Source organism: Siphateles boraxobius, unplaced genomic scaffold, assembly GCF_051911475.1.
Source record: "Siphateles boraxobius isolate OS27281-9 unplaced genomic scaffold, OSU_SipBor_1 6, whole genome shotgun sequence".
Classification (NCBI taxonomy): Eukaryota; Metazoa; Chordata; class Actinopteri; order Cypriniformes; family Leuciscidae; genus Siphateles; species Siphateles boraxobius.
In genome coordinates, this window is record NW_027509186.1 from 16,270,072 (window position 1) to 16,295,965 (window position 25,894).

At 37.1% G+C, this 25,894-nt stretch overlaps 1 protein-coding gene across 2 annotated transcripts in view; it reads left to right on the forward strand.

Annotated features, from left to right (window-relative positions):
- st14 (ST14 transmembrane serine protease matriptase) overlaps nucleotides 1–21,945 on the forward strand; it is a 31,057-nt gene extending 9,112 nt beyond the window's left edge. For both annotated transcript variants that reach the window (XM_077207869.1, XM_077207870.1), the window contains exons 2-19: nucleotides 3,160–3,307; nucleotides 3,609–3,772; nucleotides 4,713–4,783; nucleotides 5,291–5,463; nucleotides 6,042–6,077; nucleotides 7,596–7,824; nucleotides 9,121–9,257; nucleotides 10,686–10,789; nucleotides 11,672–11,781; nucleotides 11,994–12,124; nucleotides 12,284–12,388; nucleotides 13,161–13,268; nucleotides 13,699–13,812; nucleotides 15,124–15,243; nucleotides 16,598–16,781; nucleotides 17,890–18,161; nucleotides 18,408–18,544; nucleotides 20,577–21,945. In XM_077207869.1, the coding sequence (XP_077063984.1) occupies nucleotides 3,160–3,307; nucleotides 3,609–3,772; nucleotides 4,713–4,783; nucleotides 5,291–5,463; nucleotides 6,042–6,077; nucleotides 7,596–7,824; nucleotides 9,121–9,257; nucleotides 10,686–10,789; nucleotides 11,672–11,781; nucleotides 11,994–12,124; nucleotides 12,284–12,388; nucleotides 13,161–13,268; nucleotides 13,699–13,812; nucleotides 15,124–15,243; nucleotides 16,598–16,781; nucleotides 17,890–18,161; nucleotides 18,408–18,544; nucleotides 20,577–20,738 (2,505 nt within the window). In that variant the 3' untranslated portion in view covers nucleotides 20,739–21,945. The remainder of the gene's footprint in view (nucleotides 1–3,159; nucleotides 3,308–3,608; nucleotides 3,773–4,712; nucleotides 4,784–5,290; nucleotides 5,464–6,041; nucleotides 6,078–7,595; nucleotides 7,825–9,120; nucleotides 9,258–10,685; nucleotides 10,790–11,671; nucleotides 11,782–11,993; nucleotides 12,125–12,283; nucleotides 12,389–13,160; nucleotides 13,269–13,698; nucleotides 13,813–15,123; nucleotides 15,244–16,597; nucleotides 16,782–17,889; nucleotides 18,162–18,407; nucleotides 18,545–20,576) is intronic.
- The last annotated feature ends 3,949 nt before the right edge of the window (nucleotides 21,946–25,894 follow it).

A 25,894-nucleotide genomic window follows, 5' to 3' on the forward strand; every position in this document is an offset into this window, starting at 1 on the left:
TATTCTGTTATTTGCTGTTTTGCACACACATTTAAGCAATTTTTCAATGTGACTCGTCTGTCTCCTCTTAAATAAATAATTGTGCATCAGAATATTATGTACAGTGTTAAAAAATGATAGGCTATTCATTTTGAGATTTGCTGAATATTGCATTTACACTCTAAATAAATTGTGAAAGATTAACTTTAATCCTTAACTTGAATGTAAAAATAAGAGAAATTAGCATGAACAATTATTAACCAATATATAGGCATTTTGGACATATTGACTGATATATTGTGCTGGATAGTTGATATTGTGTGTACTTACCTTCTTAAAAATAAAGATTCCAAAAGGTTTTTTTTTTTTTTTTTTTACAGTGATGCCATAGAATAACTATTTTGTTTCCCCAAAGAAACTTAAAAAAAAGTTCTTAAAAAAAATGTTCTTGGTGTGAAGAACCTTTTACACTATAAAAAAAAAAAAAAGAAAACCTGGAATGGAAAGGTTTCATGAATGTTAAAAGGGGCTTTCTCACCGGAGAAACATTTTCATAGTTAATATAAATATTGGTATTAGTACCCTCTTTTTGGTGTCGCACCGCAGGAACTGGGAACGATTTTGTTTACAGGAATGCCTTCTGGGTGAACTAAATACGCTCCTACTTCAGAGCAGGGTCTAACCCAGCACAATAGGAACTACCAGTGATCGGCTGAATGCATTCCATATGAAAAACTGGCACCCGCCATGTTTAAAAACTAGTGCAAACGCACAGTGTACATTTACTTACTCCACGAACATGGTAAACCGCAATAGATGGACCGACGCCGAAGTCCAGGCTCTTCTCAACGAATCACGGCTTCTTCCCTCCAGTTGTTGCCGTTGTTGAATGTTGCGCTGAAAGTACGTCGCTGTCGGCCGGCTTACGACACTTGAGAGTTTGTAATGCGAGTGCGAAGTCAACCAGAAAAATGGCCCTCGGGTAAATCGTGTTCTCTGGGGAACCGCACTGGTGGCTAGTTCCTATAACCCAGTAAAAAGAACAATAAGTTCCCTAAATGCTCTTCATGAAACAAGTAAATAACCTTTATTGTTAAAGGCCCATTCACACGGAGGATAATATCTATAACGATAATTATAAAGATATAATTTTAAACATTCTAAATTTAAACCAATAGCATAGTCCACACCAGAACTTAAACAATAATGCCAAAGATTAATATCATTGGAAGACTTTTTTGACTTTTTTTGGAAGACAGAAAGTAGTGCTGGGCGGTTTGACCAAAAATTTATATCACGTTTTTTTTCTTCAAAATTATGCCGGTTTTCCAGTTTATGACGTTTTTTTTTTTCATGCATAATCAGGTGTTCAAAGCATTTTCTACTGGTTGAGAGAGGAATTACTGCACTAAATTGACTTAGGATGGTCTATTATACTGTCATTAGTGAATATTGTAGAATAGCGTCCATTATAACCTAAAATTGTTATTTTTTAACGTTCTAATAACGTTCTTATAACCAGGAAATAACGTTAATACAACGTTTATATAACAGGAGAATTGAACGTTCTAATGACGTTTGAATGATGTTCTTATAACCAAGCAAGAACGTTAATACAACGTTTATATAACAGGAGAATTGAACATTCTTATAACGTTTTGAATAAAGTTCTTATAACCAAGAAATAACGTTAAAACTGGACGTTTTGAATGTTCCTAGAACATTCAGAAATAACGTTTTTATAACTTAATGGGAACATTATGAAAACGTTCTTATAACCTAAATTGTTAGTTGGGGAAGAGGAGTGATTCGCGATTGCACTGAACACGTTTTAAGTGCAGGATACTCTGAGCGAGCCCAGAGAAAATAGACCTATTCTAGCAAGAGCAGCGTGTATCTGAGAGCGCAGCACGTTATATTCCGCACGCGAGCAGAGAGATTCGCGCTCGCGCATTATATTAATGCACTTTCGCGCTACAATAATGCTCTCTCGACATTTGACAGGAAAATAACGCCATAGTTCTGCAACATCCATCTTCCCTGTAACGTAACTCCAGAGCACTGCTGTTTACCCCATAGACTGTACCTCCTGTATTTGGACACAGGACTTTAAGACAGATCTTCAGATCTTCTTTCCAATCCTTCTTAGATCTATTAACTCACACAAACATAGGCATGCAAACAATGTAATACTCTAAACCAGAGCTGGATGATAAACAACGTAATACTCTAAACCAGAGCTGGATGACAGAGTATGTCATATAATTGTCTGTTTGTGTAAGGTCACAGAAACAGGCCTAACCAGTTTTGATCCTGCAATGTACGGGCCATTGAAACCAGTCTTGGCATGTTTTAATGCAAAGAACAGCGCATGTGCATTTACATGATGTGCATTATTTCAATTCGACAATGCTTTTTTTCAGTTTGGCACATTCAGTACTGTTAGGACTTGTTGCAGCACATATAAAAAGCTTGGCTTTTGGTTTATCTTTATCTTTCAGCCCTTCCTGTACTGGAAGTGTGTGGTGTGTAGGCAGCATACTGTGCCTACTCATGCATAATTTGTGACATGTTTAAGTCTAAATTTTATGAGATTAAATAAAAATAAGTGGTACTGAAATATAGTTTTCATTAGTGGCTAGTTTCCATTAAATATTCTTACAGATGCTGCACCTCCAGAGGCTACTTTCATTTATTTTTCTAACAAATGTGGTGGCTTATATTAACATTTAATGTCATTTAATGTTTAATGTGTTTGTGCTTTTTTGTTCTCTAAGCAAAGCAACTAACAATAATTTGTCTATACAGTGTGGTGTTTTTCTTCAGTAGAGCAAAAGTTACATTGCAGGATCACAAAAGGAGGAGTTTTAAACTGTTCGCACTGCTCTTTTTGATACAAAGAAAACCCAAAAATGACAAAAAAAAACGGTGCTCTATAAGCCTTGTGCTATGTTTTAAGTCTCAAGTTGACCAAAATGAATGTTTTTATTTCTTAAACCTATTCCCTTTTGCTTTTGGTGCTTTTTGAGCTTTAAAGTCAGAAAGCTAATTTAAAGTGAAACCAGCGGAATTCATCATTTACTCTGAAGGTGCTATTTTGTATCATTTGCTTGACTGAGAAGCTAAATGTTTACTTTTGAAGGACACACTCACAGAATAATACATTAATTTGTGTTTTAGAGAGGGAATGGGCCACATGAGCAGGTCACCTTAATGAGGAATGAACAGAAGATGACATCAGCACGGAAGACGAGCATTGCCGTGGGGGTCGTCGTTTCCCTGCTGGTAGTGGCCGCAGTGGTCGGGTTTCTTGTGTGGCTCTTTGTAGGTAAAACGCTTCAATAATTGTCTCTAGGGAACTTGCACTTAAATCAAGAAGGTTGCACACCTATACTACCTTTCAGACGTTTAGGGTCTCTTATGCTCAACCTTTATCAAAAACTTCATCATAAACGAATCTAATGTATCTATTTTTACAGTTAAAAAAAGAGAACTGCATTTATTTGAAATGGAAATCTTTTGTAAGATTGTTTATTTCTTCCCAAAAAAAAAAAGTACTGACCCCAAACATTTGAATGGTAGTGTACAATTCCTACTATTTTAAATAATAACATCTTTCCATCTCTCAGTCAGGAGCAAAGAATTGGAAGATGAGTCCACCACTCTGAAATTCAGTTCATCCACGCTGGTTTACAGCGGACACATGAAGCTTCTCAAACCGGAGTACAGCCCAGTATATGACAACCCTGAAAGTACGGAATTCCAACAAGTGGCAAAAGACCTGGAAGGAATTGTGAGTGTTTTTGTTCTTCTCAGACTTTTGTCCATTGACAGTGTTTATGAGTGTTCTGGAAACTTAGACTTTCTTTTTGAGATCCTTTATTCTAAATTGAAGAGTGATATTTTTTTTATTTATTTTTTTGGTCCTCTTCATAATGAACACTAGAGATTCACCATATTGTCTGTATTTTGATATTTAAAAAAAATCAGAACATAGACTTTCAGTCATTGAAGTCTTTGTGTCTTTACACTGCAAAATATGCAATAAAGCCCCATCTAAAGTGGCATATGTGCCACAAAAGTGGCATTTACACATATTGTTGGGATGGAATATATCACCATATATATTGATTTTGGTAAATGGGAAAATTTGTCTTTATGCTCATGGCAACCTGTTGTTGTTACTAAACAACAACAAAATTACTACTGACTGTATTCTGGTAAGGCAGTCAGTATGCATGTTCATTAATTTCTGTTGACTCAACATGCAAGGTTGTATTTAGGATTATACTGTATACTGTTCTATCAAATTTGTGTTTTCCTTCCGTATCATGCTGAAAAGCACAAGATGGCACACCTAAGATATGTCTGCCTCAAACAAACAACTTCCCATTGCCCTGCAGAGCCAATAAACAAAGCTTGATTCATTAGGTTCACATTGCATGCTGAATGCCACAAGACAGATCAGTGTCAAATATTTCATTGTGAAAGCAAGATTTTACAAAGCCTGTTTTATGTAAACAGGCTTTTTTTTAGGATTTATCTTGACTTTTTTGTTATTAAAGATTTAAAATGAAAATATTACTATTAATTTATTTAGACATTTGTACATACATGCTGCCAAATCGATTAATCAGATCTAACATAAAAGTCTCTATCTATCGATCTATCCATCCATCTTTTATTTCTTAAAATAATAATTATTCTAAATAATAATCTACTTTCTTTTTCAGATGAACGAATCATTCACCAGAGATCCTTTACTTTCCAAATACTACACCAAGTCTGTCATCACTGCCTTCAGGTACAGCTGAGCCAAAGAGCACTAATCTAGACAAAGCTAGATTTATAGCACACACTCTAAATCTAATAGTTTTTAAATTAAAGAATAGATCATTCTTTATGTCTTGATTTTAATGCCTAGTGGTTTCGCTGATACAGATAAATTACAAGTCTCGTAGCATCTGGGTTTAAAAAAAACACCCTAATAGAATACAAATTATTAATTTCCAGTTCAACTATTACTGTTGCTCATACTCAGGGTAAGGGACCATAAAAACAGGACAAAAATCCATTACACTGAATCAGAGTATCATAGATAATGGGCTCATTTTATTTGGGTTAGTTAGAAACCACCCAGAACACTCTAGCAACGGCATAGCAACATCCTTAAAACCATAGAAAACACACAATAGCCTAGCTTTTGACAGTGAGTTTTGCATGGGCAAGTAACACATCACATGGGCAAGACACAAAAAATCTAGTTGTTTTAACTTTCATTCAATAATATGTCAATATCATGCATCTGCAGTGAAGGAACCTTAGCGTATCATTGGTCTCGGTTTGACATTCCTGAGATGGACCAGGAGATCGTCCCAGAGCTGACAGAGCAGCGTGTGATCGAGGCTCTGCAGAAAAACATTAAAAAGGAGGGCAAACGCTTCGGGAGCGTCGCAATCACTTCCACCGACATCACCGCTTCACGTAAGATGATTGCTAATTACAAAGAAAGAGCAAATATGATCCACACAGTCACAGTGCAGTAATTAGGGTGAATAAAGGAAGATTAAATTGAAAATGGTTGTGGAAAACTACATTATGACTGTTTTTGTAGCTGTCTAACATGTACATAAATGAAAAACAAATTGGAATGGCTCCTTGCTGATGCTTTTTAATAACTTTCTAGATAACGGTAGGGACTTGCCTCCAATGTGCGGCTCAATGCAACAGAGTAATTCTGTTTCTACAAAAAAAAAAGCTGTTACTGTCTGTCCTTCTCCAGTCCCCATTTGCATTATATACACGAGAGCACCCGGCCTGAGTGACACCTCAGTGCCCTGCTTAAAATGATATCTCTGTACGGAGACTCGTGTCGCTGTAGTGAGGTGAGAGACTGGTATTTGTGAACGTCGCAGTCAAGGTGAGGGGTGGAGGAGGAAAAACACAATGTCTTACAGGCCTGTGGAAAATGGAAGCAAAGAGGACTGAAAAAAGGACAGCATGCATCATTCTCTCTCTCTCTCTCTCTCTCTCTCTCTCTCTCTCTCTCTCTCTCTCTGCAGCCACAGACCCTCGGATGGCCAGGGACCCCAGATCCAGTAAGTAAAGTGTGTCCCATTTCAGTCACCGCTGCACTGTAATTTTCCACCTGGGTTGCCGTGCTCTCTCCTGTCACTCACTGAAAAATGCCTGCCCGCCTCCATCTCACGCACACACACTGTCTCTCGCTCACTTTCCCTTTCACTTACCTTACTGCGCACAACACACAAGATCTCAAAAACCGTTTTTTCAACCACAGAAAGCAAATGTACAGCTCTTCAACAGCACTTATATACAAATGTCTAAACTATCTGCATTAAACGGCAAGTGCATTGACATTTTTTATGGCTTAATAGTCGACATCAAAGCAAAACAGACCCGTTTTACTTCAATTAAAGGCTGGCCCACACTGAAAGATCTTTCAAATCTAATCAGATTTTCAAAATTTGAGAGACGACAAACATGGCGAAAAAGAAAAGAAAAATTCATAGATTTAACAGTTTTGTTTGTGTGTTTTTTGAGTGCCACAATGTGACCCCAAGACACTACAACATACACTAACTGATTCCATTCACAAACGACCAGAATCCCGACTGTGAGAGCGGGAAATCTCGCAAAATCTCTTGCGGTCAAACTTGCCTTAAGAGTAAAAAAAACATGGCGTAAGATGGTCAGGAAGATTTCTGATCTTCTGTCAGCTCGCTTTCTGATTGGGTATCGTTTTATTCCAGGTGACAATCTACATAGTGCTTGCGCGTTCTTCCTCGGTGTTCCCACCACACAACAGGATTTCTGATCGTAAATATTCACCATGACGACAATAATTGACAGCAACGCAATGATTTCAAAACATTCAGTTTTTAATTCTGTGGTTATGGTGGCGTTTTGGGTGTTACTTTGTGGTGTGTTTGGTTAGAGTTGGGACATTACACACTGATTGATCAAATATGCTTCCATTTAGTTTTGCAATGGCCACTTTCTATTGCTCAATTCCAGGTTGACAACATCAAGTCCCGTCATTTATAAACCAGACCCGAATCCAAATAGCTCTTTCCACAAAAGGGAAAAAAAAGATAATTGACGAAGATGGCAAAGAGCCAGTCACGACAACCGAGAGAAAAATCCACAAATATTTATCCCTTGAAAGAATGTATAAAAATAGCATGATTAAAAGGTTGATTGGTTGATTCCATGTGTCTGCGGAGCATATGCCCCTCTGTTCCTAAGCAGATATAATGTCCTGATAAAATGTCCATGCCTGCCACTATTCCTCAAGGTAGTTTTAGCATGTGCCTGTTCCAACTCTTGACCTTCCCCTCAATATACTAGAACTTTCACTGTGCATTTCCACATATTTTCAACATATGCAAGTATATGACTTTTTAGAATAAGAACGCAAATCCCATTTCCATAAATAAATTGCATTGTGGGATCTGCATCTGGTGTATACTGCTCATTTAGGCAAATACAAGTGCACAAGCACTCATCTGAAGTATCTGTCGAGTAGATGGTTTGAATGTAGATACCATCATGCAGCAAAGATCAGATCTTTCTACTTTTCCTGTTTCTGTTGTCAGGTAAATGCTTTTACAGTCTTGTTGCTGAAACCACCAACAAAGAATTTACATCTCCCGAATACCCTAAGAAATACCCAGCTCACTCCCGATGTCAATGGCAGATTCGCGCCCCTAAAGGCTTCGCCATCATTGTCAAATTCAAGCCCTTCCACATCGAGGATGACTGTGCCAATGACTATGTGGCCATCTACGACTCTCTCAGTCCTGACAGCACTCACAGCATCACAAAGTGAGTATATGCAGCTTTCAACCCTCAGATTTGACTTCATGTCATAACATTTACCAGTGTTGCTTCTTGGAATATTCTGAGTTAAATACCAGCTATACTCTATTGAAATAATCTGTGACATTCTGTTGATTTAACAAAATATTTAGCATAATTTATCTCTGAATATCGTCACTATATTGTAATGCTGAATGCACTTGATTATTTTGACTAAGCATTGAGACATTTTTCCCACTATATTGAGCAAAATAACCAATTTTCCCCACCTTTTTAAAAAGAAATTCAACAAAAATACACTTTTAGGGACCTCAAATTTAAAAGAGAAAAAAGTGAACATTTTGTCTCTTCTGCTCACCAAAACTGCATCGATTTGATCAAAAATACTGAAAAAAACTGTAATATAGTGAAATATTATTATGCATTTTATAGTTTTAAATGTAATTTATTTCAGTGATGACAAAGCTGATTTTTCAGCATCATTACTCCAGTCTTCAGTGTCACATGATCCTTCAGAAATCATTCTAATATGCCGATTTGCTGCTCAAGAAACATCTCTGTGCTGCGACTGCTTTGTTTTTGTGGAAACCATTTTTAAAGATTCTTTGAGAATAGAATGTTTAAAAGTCTTTACTGTCACTTTTGATCCATTTAATTTGTCCTTGCTGAATAAAAGTATTATTCATTTAAATAAATATTAATGTATTTAAAAAAATAATAATACTGACCACAAACTTTTAAACCGTAGTGTATAGGATATATAGCACCATCTTCTATACGTCAAGGACGAAGCCCACTCATCGCTGGGCAGCGGTTACTTGACTTTTTTCAGTTCAGTTTAATTTTTCATGGTTGGCCTCAGGCTTCTAGCTGAAGATTGGCTTAAGACCCCTTTCTAGCACCTCTCAGATACATGCCAATTTTTAGTCACCTTATCACAGGCTTTAGTAAAGGAGTGCTTATTTTTCTTTTCTTTGTGTATTTATAATACATAACAATTCACCTGAAGTGTGTAGGTCGCGAACTGTATCTTGAAGCCAGTGGGCTCTGAACATAATACTTACAACACTGCTCAGCCTCTGCCCCGTTTCTAAGGTGACAGAGTTGCTGTGCGCTCTCTCTCTCTCTCTCTCTCTCTGTCTCTCTCTCTCTCTCTCTCTCTCTCTGTCTCTCTGTCTCTCTGTCTCTCTCTCTGTCTCTGTCTCTGTCTCTCTCTCTGTTGGGATATAATCAACACTAGAATGCAATAATACAATGTTCTTCTATAAAGCTGTCACAGTTCTAACACTCTTTCCATCACAGACAGTGTGGACTTCGCCCTCCTACAAATCCTCTTGAGGTTGATTCTTCTGGTAACGTCTTGCTTGTCAACCTGGTCACAGACAAGGTCCGGAAACAAGGATTCAAAGCGGTTTACTCTGCCATTCCTTCTACTACTGGTAAAACTTGTAATCGTTCTGTACAAATGCTTTAGCATTTTATAACGCCATCATCCAGTTCAGATTAAGTCTTTTTATACAACAGTTCTTTCTGGTTCTCGAATCTGATTGGCCGAAAGCCGTGCAATATTTCCCCAGTATCGGCACCGTTTGTATCACTCCGCTTGCTGCGACTGTCATGGCGGATGAGCAAATCCACCATATTTTTTTACAAATACTACTGTTGTTTTGTCACAAAATGTAATTTTAAGAGTTTTTTAGGCTAGAATGTAGTTATTTAGACCTCAAATATGTGACTAATATATAAACATAGTGCCCATTTTAGCATCTGTTTAGACACTTTTGCCGATGCGAGCTCCAGGCCGTTCAGCGCTCATGTACCCACAGAGAAAAGCATCGGGCAGTCCTTCGGGAATTTGCCGCTGACTCTTATGTAGATAGTGGTTAAAAGAGATATAATTCGTTTGGGAGTATATCAAACTGGCAATCCTTGGTCTTTAAGTTTCATAAGTATATATTTAGGCTATATTTAACTTAAATCCTGTAGGCCACTAGAGTGCTGCTTTTGTACATGTGATTGAATTGTTTGCTTATTTCCTATTGTCTTTTATAATGGCTTTTGTCATTAATTTAAATATTGTTGTTCAATAAATATTATTTTATATAAATAATATGCTGTTTAGTATTGAGAAATGGTCCATTAGTGATCGTGATATGGACACATACATTAATCTCTCTCTCTCTCTCTCTCTCTCTCTCTCTCTCTCTCTCTCTCTCTCTCTCTCTCTCTCTCTCTCTCTCTCTCTCTCTCTCTCTCTCTCTCTCTCTCTCTCTCTCTCTCTCTCTCTCTCTCTCTCTCTCTCTCTCTCTCTCTCTCTCTCTCTCTCTCTCTCTCTCTCTCTCTCTCTCTCTCTCTCTCTCTCTCTCTCTCAAAATACCATAATACTCTACATAATACAAGAAGCTTTCAATGAAACAACTTAACGTTCCTTCGTTACTAGTTCTGAAGTGACGTTTTAGATTTGGTAATGGAGGCTTGGGCTCAACTATTGTCAATTTGATATTTGTCAAACTCTCAATTTAAGACATGGTGGAAGGAAGTTTTTTTTTTTCAAGACACTCCGTTGTTGTATCTTATTTAATTACTCACTTGTGCCGTTGAGCTGTTGTATAAACGTAATACCACACTCGTAGCTGTGCGATATGGGTGTACGTTAGTACGCTGTGACGGCCGAATCACAGCCGTGCTGATATACAGCCAAATTGCACTGCTACTCGTGTGATATTGCTCATGTAAACACTTGCAGTGTCTGGCTTAAAGCAACCTTGAAACTTAAAAAAGAATGTTGAATTGACCAGATAGTGATTCATGTTGGTTTCTTAATAACTTTTTCCCATCAATTCCCCCTCCCCCATATTCATTTCTAGCTGAGAGCTGTGGAGCATATCTGACTGCTTCCACAGGAAACTTCACCTCTCCGCATTACCCTAGTTTCTACCCTCCTTTGGTGGACTGCAAATGGAACATCGATGTAAGCCTCACAACACTGTTTCACTTTTTTTTGTTTACTAACATATTCCCCTTTTCCACCGACATGGTTCCAGTGCGGGTTCCTGGCCTGTGTCCGTTCTTGAACCGCTCCACGCATTTCCACTGCAAAAAAGGGGATTCCGGGCCAGTTCCGGTGCGGGCTCCTAGCTGTGTCCTTTCTTGAACCGTTCTGCACATTCCCACTGCAAAATAGGTGGTTCCGGGCCTGTTCTGCTGCCGCTGTCTCGCGCACGAGAGAGACCCAGTGTGCAAGAGAGCGAGTGAATCTAGGGTTTCAGTTTCAATTTAGATAGATGAGAGTTATGGGCAGTTTATGTGAACTGCTGGTACGCTAAAATCACTCTCGGTACTGTGAACAACAATACAGAAGTGCAGCACTGCCTGCACAAACACCGGGACACTCAATGCTTTTTTTAGACTGGTTAACACATAGTAGCGCTACATCACTGCTCGTTCCTCAAGGAAACACGCAGCCTGTTCGAGACAGGCTCCGGTTCGCCTGGCCGAGAACACGTTCTGGCTCCAGAATGAGAACCATTCTGGTGGAAAAGGGTTAAGAAATGTACTCATGTTTTAAGATTAAAGGTATATTTGAGTTAAATTTTCAAGTATTTCTTCATTAGATGTAATATTGGTTCTCTGTTTTTATTATTTTCTTTTTTCCGGGAAACACCTAACATCTCTGCCTAGTGTTTCTGTCTAACTTCTCATTTTGTGTTTCAAAAAAGAATGGAAATAATATGTGATGGTGATAAAATGGAGACAACATTTTCATATTTCGATGAACTATAACTCTTCAAGAGTTTGATGATTTCATGCCTTTTTGAAAATGAACCTGAATTCTATCATGTGGATTCTGCAGGTTCCTGCTGGCAAAAATATAAAGCTTGAGTTCATTATGTTCCGCTTGAAAGAGCCGGGGGTGGACACTAACACCTGTCACAAAGACTACATAGAGGTGCTGGGAAAAAGGTAAGTTCTGTCATCTGTCCCGCCATGATAGCCAGAAAGATTTCACTGTTTCTTGTCAGCTTCCTGACAATCTATAAAATGGCATAAAGCTCAATTTACTGTATCTGAAAACCAGCTGGAGCCGTCTCTTGTTCTTGTTATTCTCGTTTTGTTGTTGTTGATTTCTTAGCCTTTGTTTTATTAACAGCTCTTTCCTTCCTCGATTTTTGAAGGTATTGTGGGGAAAGAGGTAGATTCGTGCTCTCTAGCACCAGCAATTCCTTGGAAGTGAAGTTCCATTCAGATGAATCCTACACTGATAAGGGATTCAAGATCATTTACACCGCATTTGACCCTGTAAACCGTACGTAAGCCCAGTGTTTCAAAATGACCATCTAAATGCAGTGATCAGTTTTTGATCCAGGAACATTTAAAACGGACAGATTATATTATTCTATCATTAGAACTCTCCTTCACTTCTTCTTGCGTTGAGTCCTGGCTGTCTTCCTGTTTTTTTCTGCAGCTTGCCCTGGTCAGTTTGCGTGCACCTCAGGCTTGTGTATCACAAAACAGCAGCACTGTGACGGGTGGAACGACTGCGAAGACATGAGTGATGAGAGAAACTGCAGTAAGTAATGTTGTAACATTTAGTTTAGACCTTTCAAATTTATTAATTAGAGCTTGAATTGGAATAGCCCTGTACGGCGGGATATTGATTCGGAATGACCTGAAGATAATGACAACACAGATAATTCATCAGTCAAAATGAATGATAAATAATTGCATCAATCATTTAATTAAGTTGATTTTTTCCGTAATATATAGATCTTTATTGTTTACAATTACTGATACAACTGTATCTGTCGATTTCTTCAACTGATTGGACAGATTCCTCCAAATTAAGTTTGGAATAAACCAATGAATAGAATTTAATTTTGCCAAACAGCACCTCATTGTTTTCAGATAACTTAAGAACATTAACACCCACATTTGAACAATTATATTTATTGTGTATTTTTTTTTATTTTAAATATTATAAATTCAATTTATAAGTAAGTATTAATTATAGCATTCTGGGAAATTAGGTGTTTTTGGTTCATAAAATGAACACTGTTTTGATCATTTTTTAAAATCATTAAATGTTTCTGGAAATAGGAAGCATGGTTATGGTTAATTCATACTGAAAAAAATTCTGTTTCCTTAACTTCTGATTTGAATTATAATTCTGCATCCTGTTTGCTACCTACTGTATCATTAGCCATTGAAATTGGGAATACTTGGAAAGCTGTTTATTTGAAATAACCTTTTCAGGACAGTATACATTGTACTAATATCTGACAAAGTTAGGTGATGTTTCACATAAATTTTGCATTATTCAGTATGTGTTTTTAATGTTTCAGGCTGTGGTGAGGAACAGTTCACTTGCAGTAATGGGCTTTGTAGGCCTCAGTACTTTGTCTGTGACCGAATGAATGACTGCGGCGACAACAGTGATGAGAAACATTGCGGTGAGTTGCTCCTATTACATTTCAACAAACATTATTTTCTTTCTTTCTTTTTTTTTATTGCTCAGTTCAGCATTTACAGTTCAGCAGTGAAACCCATTTGGAAACACTTCTTCAAAGGAAGTAAATTTAAATTAAACATAATCCATTTAAGGATACACTTAGCATTCACACAGATAAAGCAGTGGCCTAGTAAAGCAGGACCTTGATCAGATCCCACGACCAGCTGTTTTCTGGGATTTAAATAAACACTAGCTTAAGACGAACTTACCTTAAACTGGGATTTTCTTTGAGAACTTCAACATATTAACACTTTATTATTGACGTATTATTTAACACTTGCTTCATTGTTGCATACTGTACTTCAAAAGGCCACTTTCCTTTTTACCATTGAAGGACACTTGAGAAGGCTTTGTTTTGTTGTTCCTCCTAGATTGTGGCATGGGTGAGGAAAGGTGCGCAGATGGCCACTGTATCCCACAGGATTTTGTATGTGATGGGAAAAATGACTGTGCTGATGGCAGCGATGAGGTCTCCTGCTTAGGATGTGAGTGGATTTAACTTACTGATCACTTACTGCCTTTACATAAACTTGACCAACCTAGTGTTAAGCTCTGTTTTGTAAGCTTATCTGCATTGCATTATGTCTGTTATGAGAACCAGAGTTATTCACAAGCAACAAACTAACTTATCATTCATCATGGCATCATGGTTCAGTCACTTGAACGTGACTTCAATTAAAATAAAATAAATCCAAATTTAGAATAAAATAAAATAAGAATGAATCTATCAATCAATCCACAGAAATTGGACAAAGTGGAGAAAAAGGAATACAGATACAATTGAATTAGCCATTAGAAGTCACACAATTATAGCTTATATAAAGTCGCTTATGTTATTTATATATACAGTATATATATATATATATATATATATATATATACATACATACATACATACATACATACATGCACACATACATACATGCACGCATACATACATGCACGCATACATACATGCACGCATACATACATGCACGCATACATACATGCACGCATACATGCATACATACATGCACACAATACCAAAAAATAGATTTTATGTTCTTTGTGCAGGATATGTTTTTTGTGAGACACATACAGGTCCTGAGTTATTCACAAAATTGTAAATTATTAAACATATTAAAGTGCTTTCTATTGTTTGGCTGGATGTTTGTGTGTGTGTGTGTGTGTGTGTGTGGTACTGAGTGAGATTTGGGACCATGCTGTGTGTTTAGCTTAGGGTCTCTATTGTCAGAAATATCAGTGTAGGTAAAAACTAAAAGATTGCCATCACAGTAAATGGCCAGCCACTGAAAAGGTGAACTAAAATATTTCGGAATGCTTTAAATTGAACTTTAATCAGACTTTTTCAGCCATTAAGCTGCTGTATTTTCATCTTATTTTTTTCTTCTAAATGATCTTCTACTGGCTGTGTTTCTCCAGTTCTGTAGCTGTCAAATTGACATGTACATTCACATATCGAGTACCATTACATGCATTATTAACCTGCTTTCAATATGCATATTCTCTTTTGATGGCAATAGCTTCAACACTTGGGATGAAACGGTAGTGAAATCACACATATTGGTCTTTTCCAAGTTGTTCAGCCCTTATTTACCTCCCACTCTTTCTATCCCAAAATGTTTCATTGTTTTTGTATCCTTCAGCAGAGATAAGTGACATACCCCACAATCAATAGGCCTGATCAATAAGCTGGCTTTTGCATGTTCTTTAAGGTCTTTGATGATAAAAATAAGCGCAATTTATGGTTTATTTCCCTCGTTCAAGTTTTACTTTATGCTCTCTTCCTCTCTTAGTGCCTAGTGTCTGCAATGATTTCTCCTTCAAGTGTAAAAACGATCAGTGTGTAAACAAAGTGAACGCAGAGTGTGATCGCGAAGACGACTGCTCAGATGGATCGGATGAACAGGGATGCAGTAAGTCACATTGTTTAATTTTTTTTTTTTTCACTCACAAACAAAAATGAAGATGCTCTTTTAGTCTGTGTGTTGAATGGTTACTGCCCATGTTTTGTCCAAAGTTATTCAATATTAAGAACGTTTTGATTAATTTGCAGCTGTGATGATATTTAGAACAACAGCACTGTTGCGCATGAGATATTTGTTAAATGCATAATTGAACTGTAGTGCTCAGGTGTGTGTTTCAGCTATTTCACAATGGTTTAAAATGTGGCTCATGCAGTCATATATTTTATATTTTATTTTATTTATTTTGTTATTATATATTATAGTATATTATATTGTTATATTATAATTTAAACACCTTGTCATCGAATTTCCAGCAAAAATAAATATAATTAGGGATGCACAATTAATTTTGCATGATATGGATTATCTGTTGTTGTTGTTTTATGAATCTGTATCAGCCAGTATTTGAGATTTAGATCATCATCTCGTGCTATTTTAAAGGCACATCAGTTATGGCAAAGATTTTACCCTTAACAACAGACTGTCCTGAAGTGATGTGCTACAGTCTTTTAATTTATTTTAAGATTTAGGTAATCTAACAGCGATTAGATTATGGCAAAAAATAAGTACAGCAGCCTTTATTAATATTAATTTGAAATGCACAGTAAAATATCTTTTAGAAAAACTCTTTTATAAAATCCAGCTAATGGTTCAAAATCAAATCACATACAGTAGTTATAGATTTAGTTATGAAATAGTATAGATTCATAATATATAATGATATGTAAGAGAATACAATTACCGCCCATGCAGCTCTAGTGTCTTTATTGCATAATTATTTGAAGATAATGAGCTTCCCAGTGTTTTCACAAGCTTTTGTTGTTTCAGCGCATTTAAAAACAATTGTCATTTCCAGAAGTTGCTGAATAATCGCCAATGTGGTAATTAGTGTGAAAGAACATTCACATTAAAGCCCAAAGCCATTATACTTATTTTATGAAATCTTACTCGACATTTCTTCATTCTTTCTTCTTCTTTTATAGGCCGCAGGGTTGCTAGTTTCTTTTTCCTTTCCTCATTGTGTTTTTATCTGCCAGCACGGTTGGTTCCTCCACATATCTGCCTTGTTATGATTCTGCTTGAGTCCAGCTAAAGGCCGACGGTCCTGTGAGTCAGAGCAGATGTTTGGAGAAACTCGAACTTTCAGTGCTAACATTTTTTGCAGCTAGCCCTCTTCTTATCCCTGCTGGTCTCGAACAAGACCTCCTTAACCTCTCATCTCATGCATGCCAATAATATCTCTTCCGTTGTCTTTCTTGAAGTCTCTCTTTGTGTTTGAACCATTCCTATAATTTGGTTTCAGACTGTGGAATCCGGCCATACAAGCACAACCGTATTGTGGGTGGGCAGAACGCAGATGTGGGTGAATGGCCGTGGCAGGTCAGTCTACATTTCAAGACCAACGGACACACTTGCGGCGCCTCAATCATCTCCAACAAATGGCTGCTTTGTGCTGCCCACTGCTTCATCCAGTCTAGTTCAGCTGAGTGAGTCGGTTTATTGCATCTCTGTATGGCTGTGGCTGCTTACGTTTGTCTGTTAGCTGTAGTTGATATTATCAAAGGCATGAATTAGACATTTTGCTAAGTATCTTTCTCCATTCATTTTGGTCAAAGACTGAGCTTGTATTTATTCTCATTGGCCAGCAGGTGGAGCACAAGCCATGGCATAAAATCATATTTTACCTTGATAGAGTTATTCCAATATGTTTCTGAGACTGAAACACAAAAGCTGAACTGAAAGATAATTCACTCCCCTGAGCTACGCTTTCACCATGAAATCAAAAGTGACCCCATTTTACTTTGTTAATAAATGTTTCTGGTCTTTTTTGTGAATGAAACATCAATGCACAAATGTCTTTCATCAAAATGTAATAACTTGTTCCACCTCTGAAATGGCTTTGCTTTTTCATCTGAAATTACCAAGCCCTCTTATTTTTCAATCCCTCTTCATTTACACTACCGGTCAAAAGTTTAGAATAATTAGGATTTTATGTTTTTGAAAAAAAAGAAAAGAAAAAGTCTCTTATGCTCACCAAGGCAGCGTTTTTTTGTGAAATATTCCCAATATTATCCTTCCATTCATTAATGAACTCCACAAAAATAGTAAGCAGCAAAAACAGTTTTTAACATTGATAATAAGAACCATTATTAAATTCAGCACCAATAATAATTAAGTGAGCACAAAATCATCGTAATTTAGAATGATTTCTGAAGGATCATGTCACACTGAAGACTGGAGTAAGGATGCTGAAAATTCAGCTTTGACATCAGAGGAATAAATTGTTTTGAAATATATTCAAATAGAAAACAGTTATTTTAAATTGTAATATTTCACAATTTTACTGTTTTTACTGTATTTTTGATCAAATAAATGGAGCCTTGGTGAGCAGAAGAGAATTCTTAAAAAAAAACATGAAAAAAATCAAACGGCTTTTCACAATCTTGACTGTAAATTAATTTTTCTCATTAAATCTGATTTCCTCAGATTTCCTGTCAAAATGGATCTGAATGTCATTCATGTTGACCTTTCAAAACATCTGATTCAAACAACTAACCTCCAAAACAACATTGTGTTCATGGTCTCTTCCAACAGCTACAAAATGACATCCAGCTGGCTGACGTACAGTGGTCTGCGGGACCAGAACATCCTGGACGGCTCTGTTCAGCAGCGTACTCTGAAGACCATCATCACCCACCCAAGCTACAGTGAAATGACCTACGATTATGACATCTCCTTGTTGGAACTGAGCCAGCCATTGAACTACAGCAACACCGTGCATCCCATCTGCCTTCCAGCATCGACCCACGTTTTCTCGGCCGGCAGTTCCTGCTTTGTGACGGGCTGGGGCGCGCTCCGAGAGGGAGGTGAGACAGCTTGTGTGCCTGAGGGCTGCCCTTTGCGTTTGGAGTTCCGCTTTTTCATGAGATACCTTTGGAATTTTGTGCCTCACAAGTTTGACATTTATCAATCCCTTGTCTCAATGTCAACTTTTTTTATTTGTGCAATCACATAACTAATTCTAATAAATGTTTCAAATTATGACTGAGTAAAGATGCTTTTTGGTATTAGACTGGTTCTCATAGGACTAATGATTTATGTATGTGTTGTAGGAAGTGCTGCAAAAATCCTGCAGAAAGCAGAAGTTAAGGTGATTAATGATACAGTATGCAACATGGTGACCGAAGGTCAGGTGACCTCTAGAATGATGTGTAGCGGCTACCTCACCGGAGGTGTGGACGCTTGTCAGGTAAAAAAACATTCACATGTTTTTTATTTTTATGAAATCACACTGATCTGGGTTACTTACAGTATATGTACTCTACCGGTCAAAAGTTTAGTAATATAACTGTTTTTATTATGTTTTTAAAATTATTATCTTATGCTCATCAGGCCTCATTTTTTTACTTTTTATTCATCAAAGAATCCTGAAAAAAGTATCACAGGTTATAAAAAAATATTAAGCAACTGTTTCCAACATTGATTATGTGATCAGTACATTAGAATGATTTCTGATGGATCAATGTGACACTGAAGACTGGAGTAATGATGCTGAAAATTCAACTTTGCATCACAGAAATAAATTATATTTTACAGTATATTCAAATAGAAAAACATTATTTTAATTTGAAATAATATTTCACAATATTAGAGTTGTTTTCTGTATTTGATCAAATAAATGCAGGCTTGATCAGCACAAGAGAATTCTTTCAAAATATTAATTAATATGCTTGTGATATTTTTTTTTTCAAAGTGACTTGAGTATGGACTGTCTGGTCAAAAAAAAAAAATATATATATATATATATAATTTTTTGTTATATGTTGTCAACTAATGTAACAAAATAATTATATTAATAATAGAAATAATAATCAAATATTTGTAAATATTTTGAAAAAAATAATCATGTCTGTAGGTGGCTTCACATTGGATTTAGGTGGAATTTTGCAGGGAAAAAAGGTCCACAGTTAATAGTGTAATGATGTATAAAGTTTCTGTTGGTCAACGTGGCGAACTGAACGATGCAAAATCTACATGGCGAAATTGTTCACCCTCAATCTTAATTCCAAATTGTGTGGATTACTATTGAAATAACTAATTCAACTATGAAAATGTGTCAATGTGACCACACTTTATATTTTCCAAAATTAGCATTTACAGAGTTACAGTAATAACACCCTCAATGCAGCTAAAAAGCTTTCTAACTAAAACATACTCCAAGATTACACTTTTATTGAATGGTAATGAATTCAAGGTGGTTTAATAGCCATTTAGATGCATTGTCAAGCCTTTTTCATCCTGTTCTATTCATTCAGAAACACCTACAGTACAAATATGACATGAGCATAATGCAGTCAAAGTGTTCAGCTAATGTTGTTGTCTTCCTGCAGTGTGTGTACACCCTCGTAGTGGAGAAGATTAATTATTCTACCTTGTTCCCTGATATTTAAATGAGCTGATTTCCATAATTTCTACTTCTATCTCACTTGTTATTCATCTTGCTTTCCCCTTCTGAACGCTCTGTGCGTCTCTCTTATTCTGGGTGTAATCTTCTCAGTGTGCTTTTTTTTTCCCTCGCACAGGTTCCGGTCCTGGTCTTGTGACTCCTTTCTGTCTTTCTCTCCAGCCATAGGAGCTCATAGATTTTCCTCTCTTTCCCTCTCTGTACCTTCCTAATATATTCTCTCTCTCTCTCTCTCTCTCTCTCTCTCTCTCTCTCTCTCTCTCTCTCTAATTCAAATATGCTTTATTAACACGTCTGTTTACATTGCAATATTGGCAAAGTAATTAAGAGCCGAATTGTATTACACACAAAACAAATCATTCAGGAATAATAGTAATGGAATGAAATGACACAGTAAATAAGCAGCTTAAATTAGAGGTACAAAATAATAAATGATAAGTGATTACAATAATAATTAAAATGTTTGCAATTGCTTCACACTCCCTCCTTTTTTCTTTTCTCACATACATAATCATGACTTCATCTACTCTTTTAATTTCAAGCAATTTATTTGCATGATTGTTTTATATACAATATTGCCAGAGCATTGATAAACACAATAAAAAAGTCTTCGGTAATACTAAAATAACCACAATAAATTAAAATAATATAAACATTCATTAATGAACATTCTCTTGAATAGATCAACAGGCAACTCTTGAATATGGTGATCAAATATGTTTTGTTACATAAGTCCTCCATGCATTTTGGTCTTTTTCAAACATTTTTGGAAAATGTGGAATGATATTTTGAAGTGTCTTTCTTTTGGCTTCCGTAGGGAGACTCGGGCGGGCCTCTTGTGTGTCGTTCCGATGTTGGCAAATGGTTCCAGGCTGGCATAGTGAGCTGGGGAGAAGGCTGCGCTCGGCGGAACAAGCCTGGCGTCTACACCCGTGTCACCAAACTACGGGAATGGATCCGTGAAATCACATCCGTATAGTGGAGCCTGGACCTGCAATCATACGACGACCAAAGCAGAAGAACACAAATGTTCAGCTCCATGAATATTTAGTACAGTATGTGAGCCGCACTCACGCAATACAGCATTGGTTCTCGGCATTTGTGGAAAAAAAAAAAAAAAAAAAAAAACTCACTGTGATGCACTGTTACACCAACTTTCATTTGTTTGAATCTGATTTCTTGAACAGTAACTTCATAAATGGCACTTAAGAGATCAAACTTCTTCTTATAATGAGATTGCCAGCAACATCTGACCCGGTGGAATTCATGTTGTTATCTTTCTGAATTATGTTCCGTTTTATACAAATCTTTTAACTTTTTCTTATGGTCAAAACGTGCCTTTATTCCAAAGACTGGACTATGCCTCTCCTCAGAAACAATGACTCTTGTGTTTCAGATTTTGGAGCGAGCTTCAGTCCCTACAATTTTTTTTCTTTTAGTGAAGGTCAAAAGCTTCTTTGCAATCTAGAAATTTCTGTAAGCATCCCACTCAGGCTGACCTTCTTTCCTCACATCTGTGTGATCTTGGGACCTCAGTGGCAAAGCTCTAAAATGGAGGATTAGGTAAAAATAGGATATTTCCGTCATCCATTTGCCAATACAACCAAGGCCAGCATAGGTCACTCACTTCTGCTGCATGTTAAAGTTCCAGCCAATCAATGTCAAAGCAGTTGTGCTGAAACAACCTAGCAGGATGGTCTCTGCTTCAAAGAGTCCTGAATGTATTGAGGAATCTATAACCCTGGATCCTCAAAGACTTGGCAAGTTTCTTTCCCATGAAAAGTCCACTTGCTTAAGTAAGAATTTCAGGCTTTGTAGTGTAGTGATTTATTTCCCAGGAGGTACAAGAGACGTGTATTTTGATTATATATGTATGTACTACTCGAGTTTCATACAGCATCATGATGTATAATTTGACCTGTTAAGGGCTGTTTTTAACTGGCGAAAATAACAAACAGCTTTTTTTAATTGTTTAACTACAATGATTGTATATGGCTTGAAGTGTCTGGGTGACTAACATTTGTGTAAATATTTAACATACTTTTAAATGCAAATTTAGCAGATTACTTTTTCTGTTTAGTTTCATTGTGTTTTGTATTTAAACACTATGCAAATGTTTTAATGTATTCAAATTTCCCAAGAGTTTACAATGTTCTCTTGACAATAAAATACATGGTGGTTTTTCATTGTCTTATCTTTTTTTTCTTCAGAATACAACATTTTTGCTTAATTTCCATGAAATTTAATTTCCCCCTGAAAATGCAAATGTAGTAAAAACAACCGAACACTATTTTATCAATATTAAATTAGCTGGCCTCGGCATAAATAACCAATATCACATCAACATTTCCTTCAACAATTATTTGCCCATAAATCAGTAATGGGAAAGGAAACATGTCTGCTCTTTTCAGTTGATGCGATCGAGAACCCAAAGCGTGACTTTGTTACAGATGTGAATGTATTTAGTTTTGACCTTGCACCAATTAAAAAGCTGTAGGTTTAATTAATCTTTGCACTGCACTGCAATAGTTGTTTTAAATGGTTGGCAGAGTATTGAACTTAAGCTAATTACATGCCAGATTTGACCTTGTATGAGCTTTAGATTGGTGCTCAACCTTTTATATTATCTCCAATTGGTGTCATAACTCTTGCACTTAGCATATTGCACAGTAATATGGTATCTAGGCAGCCAAAGGTCACTATCACTTGATTGAAACAAAGAATTTTGGTAAATAAAATGAATGAATGAAATCCAGCTAATCATTAGTTTAATTCTTCCATACTGTATTTCCATTAGCTTATATGTAGGGTAGACTGAGTGCAGTTGAGACACGTTTTGCGTTTTGATTTTTCACACAAAAATAGATACTGAAAAAAAGTGAATTTCCACATGACATTTCATTAGCTTGTAGACTAAGATATTATCAATCAATAATACATAAGTAGTTTATATTTTCCACAATTAGCTCATAAAAATAAGATGTTTTTTGTCTCAACTGTACCCATATGTGGTACAGTTGAGACACCCATTTTTAATGATGTAAAGGTAACTAACCATTCATTGAAAATATAATAAAGACAAATAAAGAAAATAACAATTTGGCAACATGTTTGTTTATCCATCCATTTAAATTAATTAATTTTATTTAAATTAGCACTGCTTAAAAGTATAAAACAGGAACAATATATTTAATATATTCATTAATGATAGGCTACACAGTTTAAATATCACAAATATCAAATTTTATTTTCATTTGCGTCCTATGCTGGCTAATTACGACGTTTAGCTTGTTATCATAACACTGAACAACTAAACAGTGTGTTTCGTAATAGAACTCTACCGTAGGTACATTTGATACACGTGTGTCTCAACTTACCCCGCAGGCCACCTCGCACATTTCTCTAGATTTTGCAATGACCTTGCATGACACAATACCATGAAATATGCCAGTTTTTAGGGCACAGAATAGCATTTGTGGTGATACCAGGTACGTTTAACAGTAACATAAGGAATAAGCTTTTCATTGTGGAGAGTGCATGGTGAAGTGAAAGTCTTATCTTAGAAAAAAAAAACTTTTGCTGATATCTTCGGATCGAGGGGCGTCCATTGTTCAAATTTCCCATCAAAGAGGACACTAATATGCATGTGCACAGCAAAAAATCAAAATCTGTGCTTGCTGCACACGCAAGTTATTTAAGGTGTCTCAACTACAGCCTGACAATAGTTCACATCGAAATAATGGTGAGATTCATCTTGAGTCATAAATCTTCTAAATTATGCAAATAACGTGAAGTTTGAGGTGGGCATCCAGCAGAGCAGCGTGTTCGGTGAGTAGATTTTTTTTTTTATTAGCTAAGTTGTTTGGCATGTTTGCTCAATTTCATTGTTTTTAATGGAGAAACCACGAAATATGTAAATGTGTACTAACAAGACGTTAATAATTTGCCATTAAGCTCCATAGGATAGCAGGTTTGGTGCTCCAGTCATTTTAATTAAAAGGTTCAATGGCGAAAAATCAATGCCTAAAAGAACCGAGCGCACAACTGATGCTGGCGCGCGCGGTTAATGACTTCCGCGAGAGGGTAACAGATCCAAGGAGGTAATCCATCAGCCGGAAGTTGAAGCCTCGCGGGAGCCGCCATTGTAGCAGAACTTCACCTGCTGTTAGCATTCCATTGACTCCCATTCATTTGGGCGTCTATTTGACAGCGAATAACTTTACATCTGAGGCGTCCAAAGACTTCATTTGTCCATTATATATTTCTAAATAAAAACGACAATGTATAAAAGGCTCCATTACTTTGTATCTTACGTTATGGCCCCGTAGAAGCCGTTTTTGTTAAAAATAGGCTAACGATTGCGTCATAACCACGCGACTTTTTGTCGCACAATAGAGACATTACCGTATAGACAGGAGGAGAAGCTCGCAGGCAATCGGGGGGACGTCCCGTCAAGGGAGAAGCCCATAGATAATGAGTCCATAAAAGCAACGGGACAAAATATTTCAACAACGTTTTTGGGGAATTGGAAATAATTCGGTATGTGGCAAGTGAATACATATGAAGTGATTAACGTTGGCAATTTTCACGCACAGCTACTTGAAGATTTACGTCTGTCAGACAGGTTGATCACGTCATCAAGCTTAGTTTGAGTCGGTTTGAGTCTGCGCGTCAGGAACGGAAGTGCTAAAAAATAGCTAAAAATGGGCTTCAACTGTCTCAACTGAGTTCCAATGAGATGGCTCTGTCCATTTCTTATACTGTCTATGAACAGATCTACACGCGAGGAAACGGGAACTCGCGAGTTGATTCAAACCCTGCGCGTGCATGACATCTCCTCTGCCCGCAATATGGGCCCTTGCGCGTGCATGATCATTCTCCACGCTCTCGCGCTTGATCTTCTCTCGACTGCTGATTTTGCTTGCTTGAACACTTTTATTTTTGACAGTCGAGGCTTGGGACTTGCTGTTTTAATAACCTCAAATGTCATTGGTTACTTCCCCTTTTCCGGAAGTCAGTTGTGATTGGACGCAACTGTCCAATGACCACTTGACTTGAGACATGACTTAATTTGGTTTATTTATTGTGGTTTATTGATGTGTATTTTTTTTTGCATTTTGTATTTGATGCATTGTTAATATAGAATTGATTCTTACCAGATACTTTATGTAGCGGGTTGATTGACTGCAGCAGGTATAGGTCATACTCTCTGGACCAATCAGGACTGAACTGCATGCTATATGGGCAGAGGGTGGCTCGTGTGATACTTTATGGTTTTGCCATCAGAGGCACATTTTCGTGGTGGGTCCTCGTGTTCGTGGTGCAGTTACGGTTATCAAACAGTGTTTCTCCTGTCACAAGCCGATCTTTCCTGTAACGGAACCGGGTTGCGTGGTGCTGTTGGTTTCGTGTAGCTGTACTAAACGACACGATTAGTATATATGCGCAGCTCCCTGACGGAACTGTGAAGCGCTTGCTGGCGCCGGTTCCTGCACGAGTCTCTCATTTCCCGCTATGCTGCTGTTCTGTCTCTACGGATTGCTCTGTTTTAACTGATTCCGGTTTACTGACCGACTGTTCATGAGGAAGAGCTAGAGGAGTTCATCCCGGCCTCGGGACTCCTTGATGCACTTTATAGCGCAGGATTCATCGCGCAATTGGGCGTTTGGTCATTCTGTATTTCAGTGACTCTGATACAGCCGACGGCTTGGCCTTTTCTGGCCTAGCGGCGTTATGAATGTATGTGTGTATGTGTGTGAAAGGTGTCTGTTGCTTGATTATGATTAAGTGATTTTGATTAGTTTGTTTCTTTGGTTTAAGTGTTTATAAAGAAGATTGTTTTTTTTTGTTGTTGTTTTCGTTTGATTTGTTTTGGTATATTGTGTGATTTCTGTCTTTATTAACTGAATGTGTTTTCTTTTAGTGCTGAGTGCCAGAAGTGGTGGCGTCGGTGTCCTTGGTGGTGGGGTCTCCTCCTGTGTGCTGTTTCCCTTTTGTTATTGTGTATTTGGAGTGTGGTTACTTTGGTGTGTACGTGTGATTAGGGAATCCTTAACCACTGAGGTACCACACATTCTGACCCGGCTTCCTCCAATGGTAAGGCCTCAGCACCCTTTCTTCCTTTTTCTTTTCTTT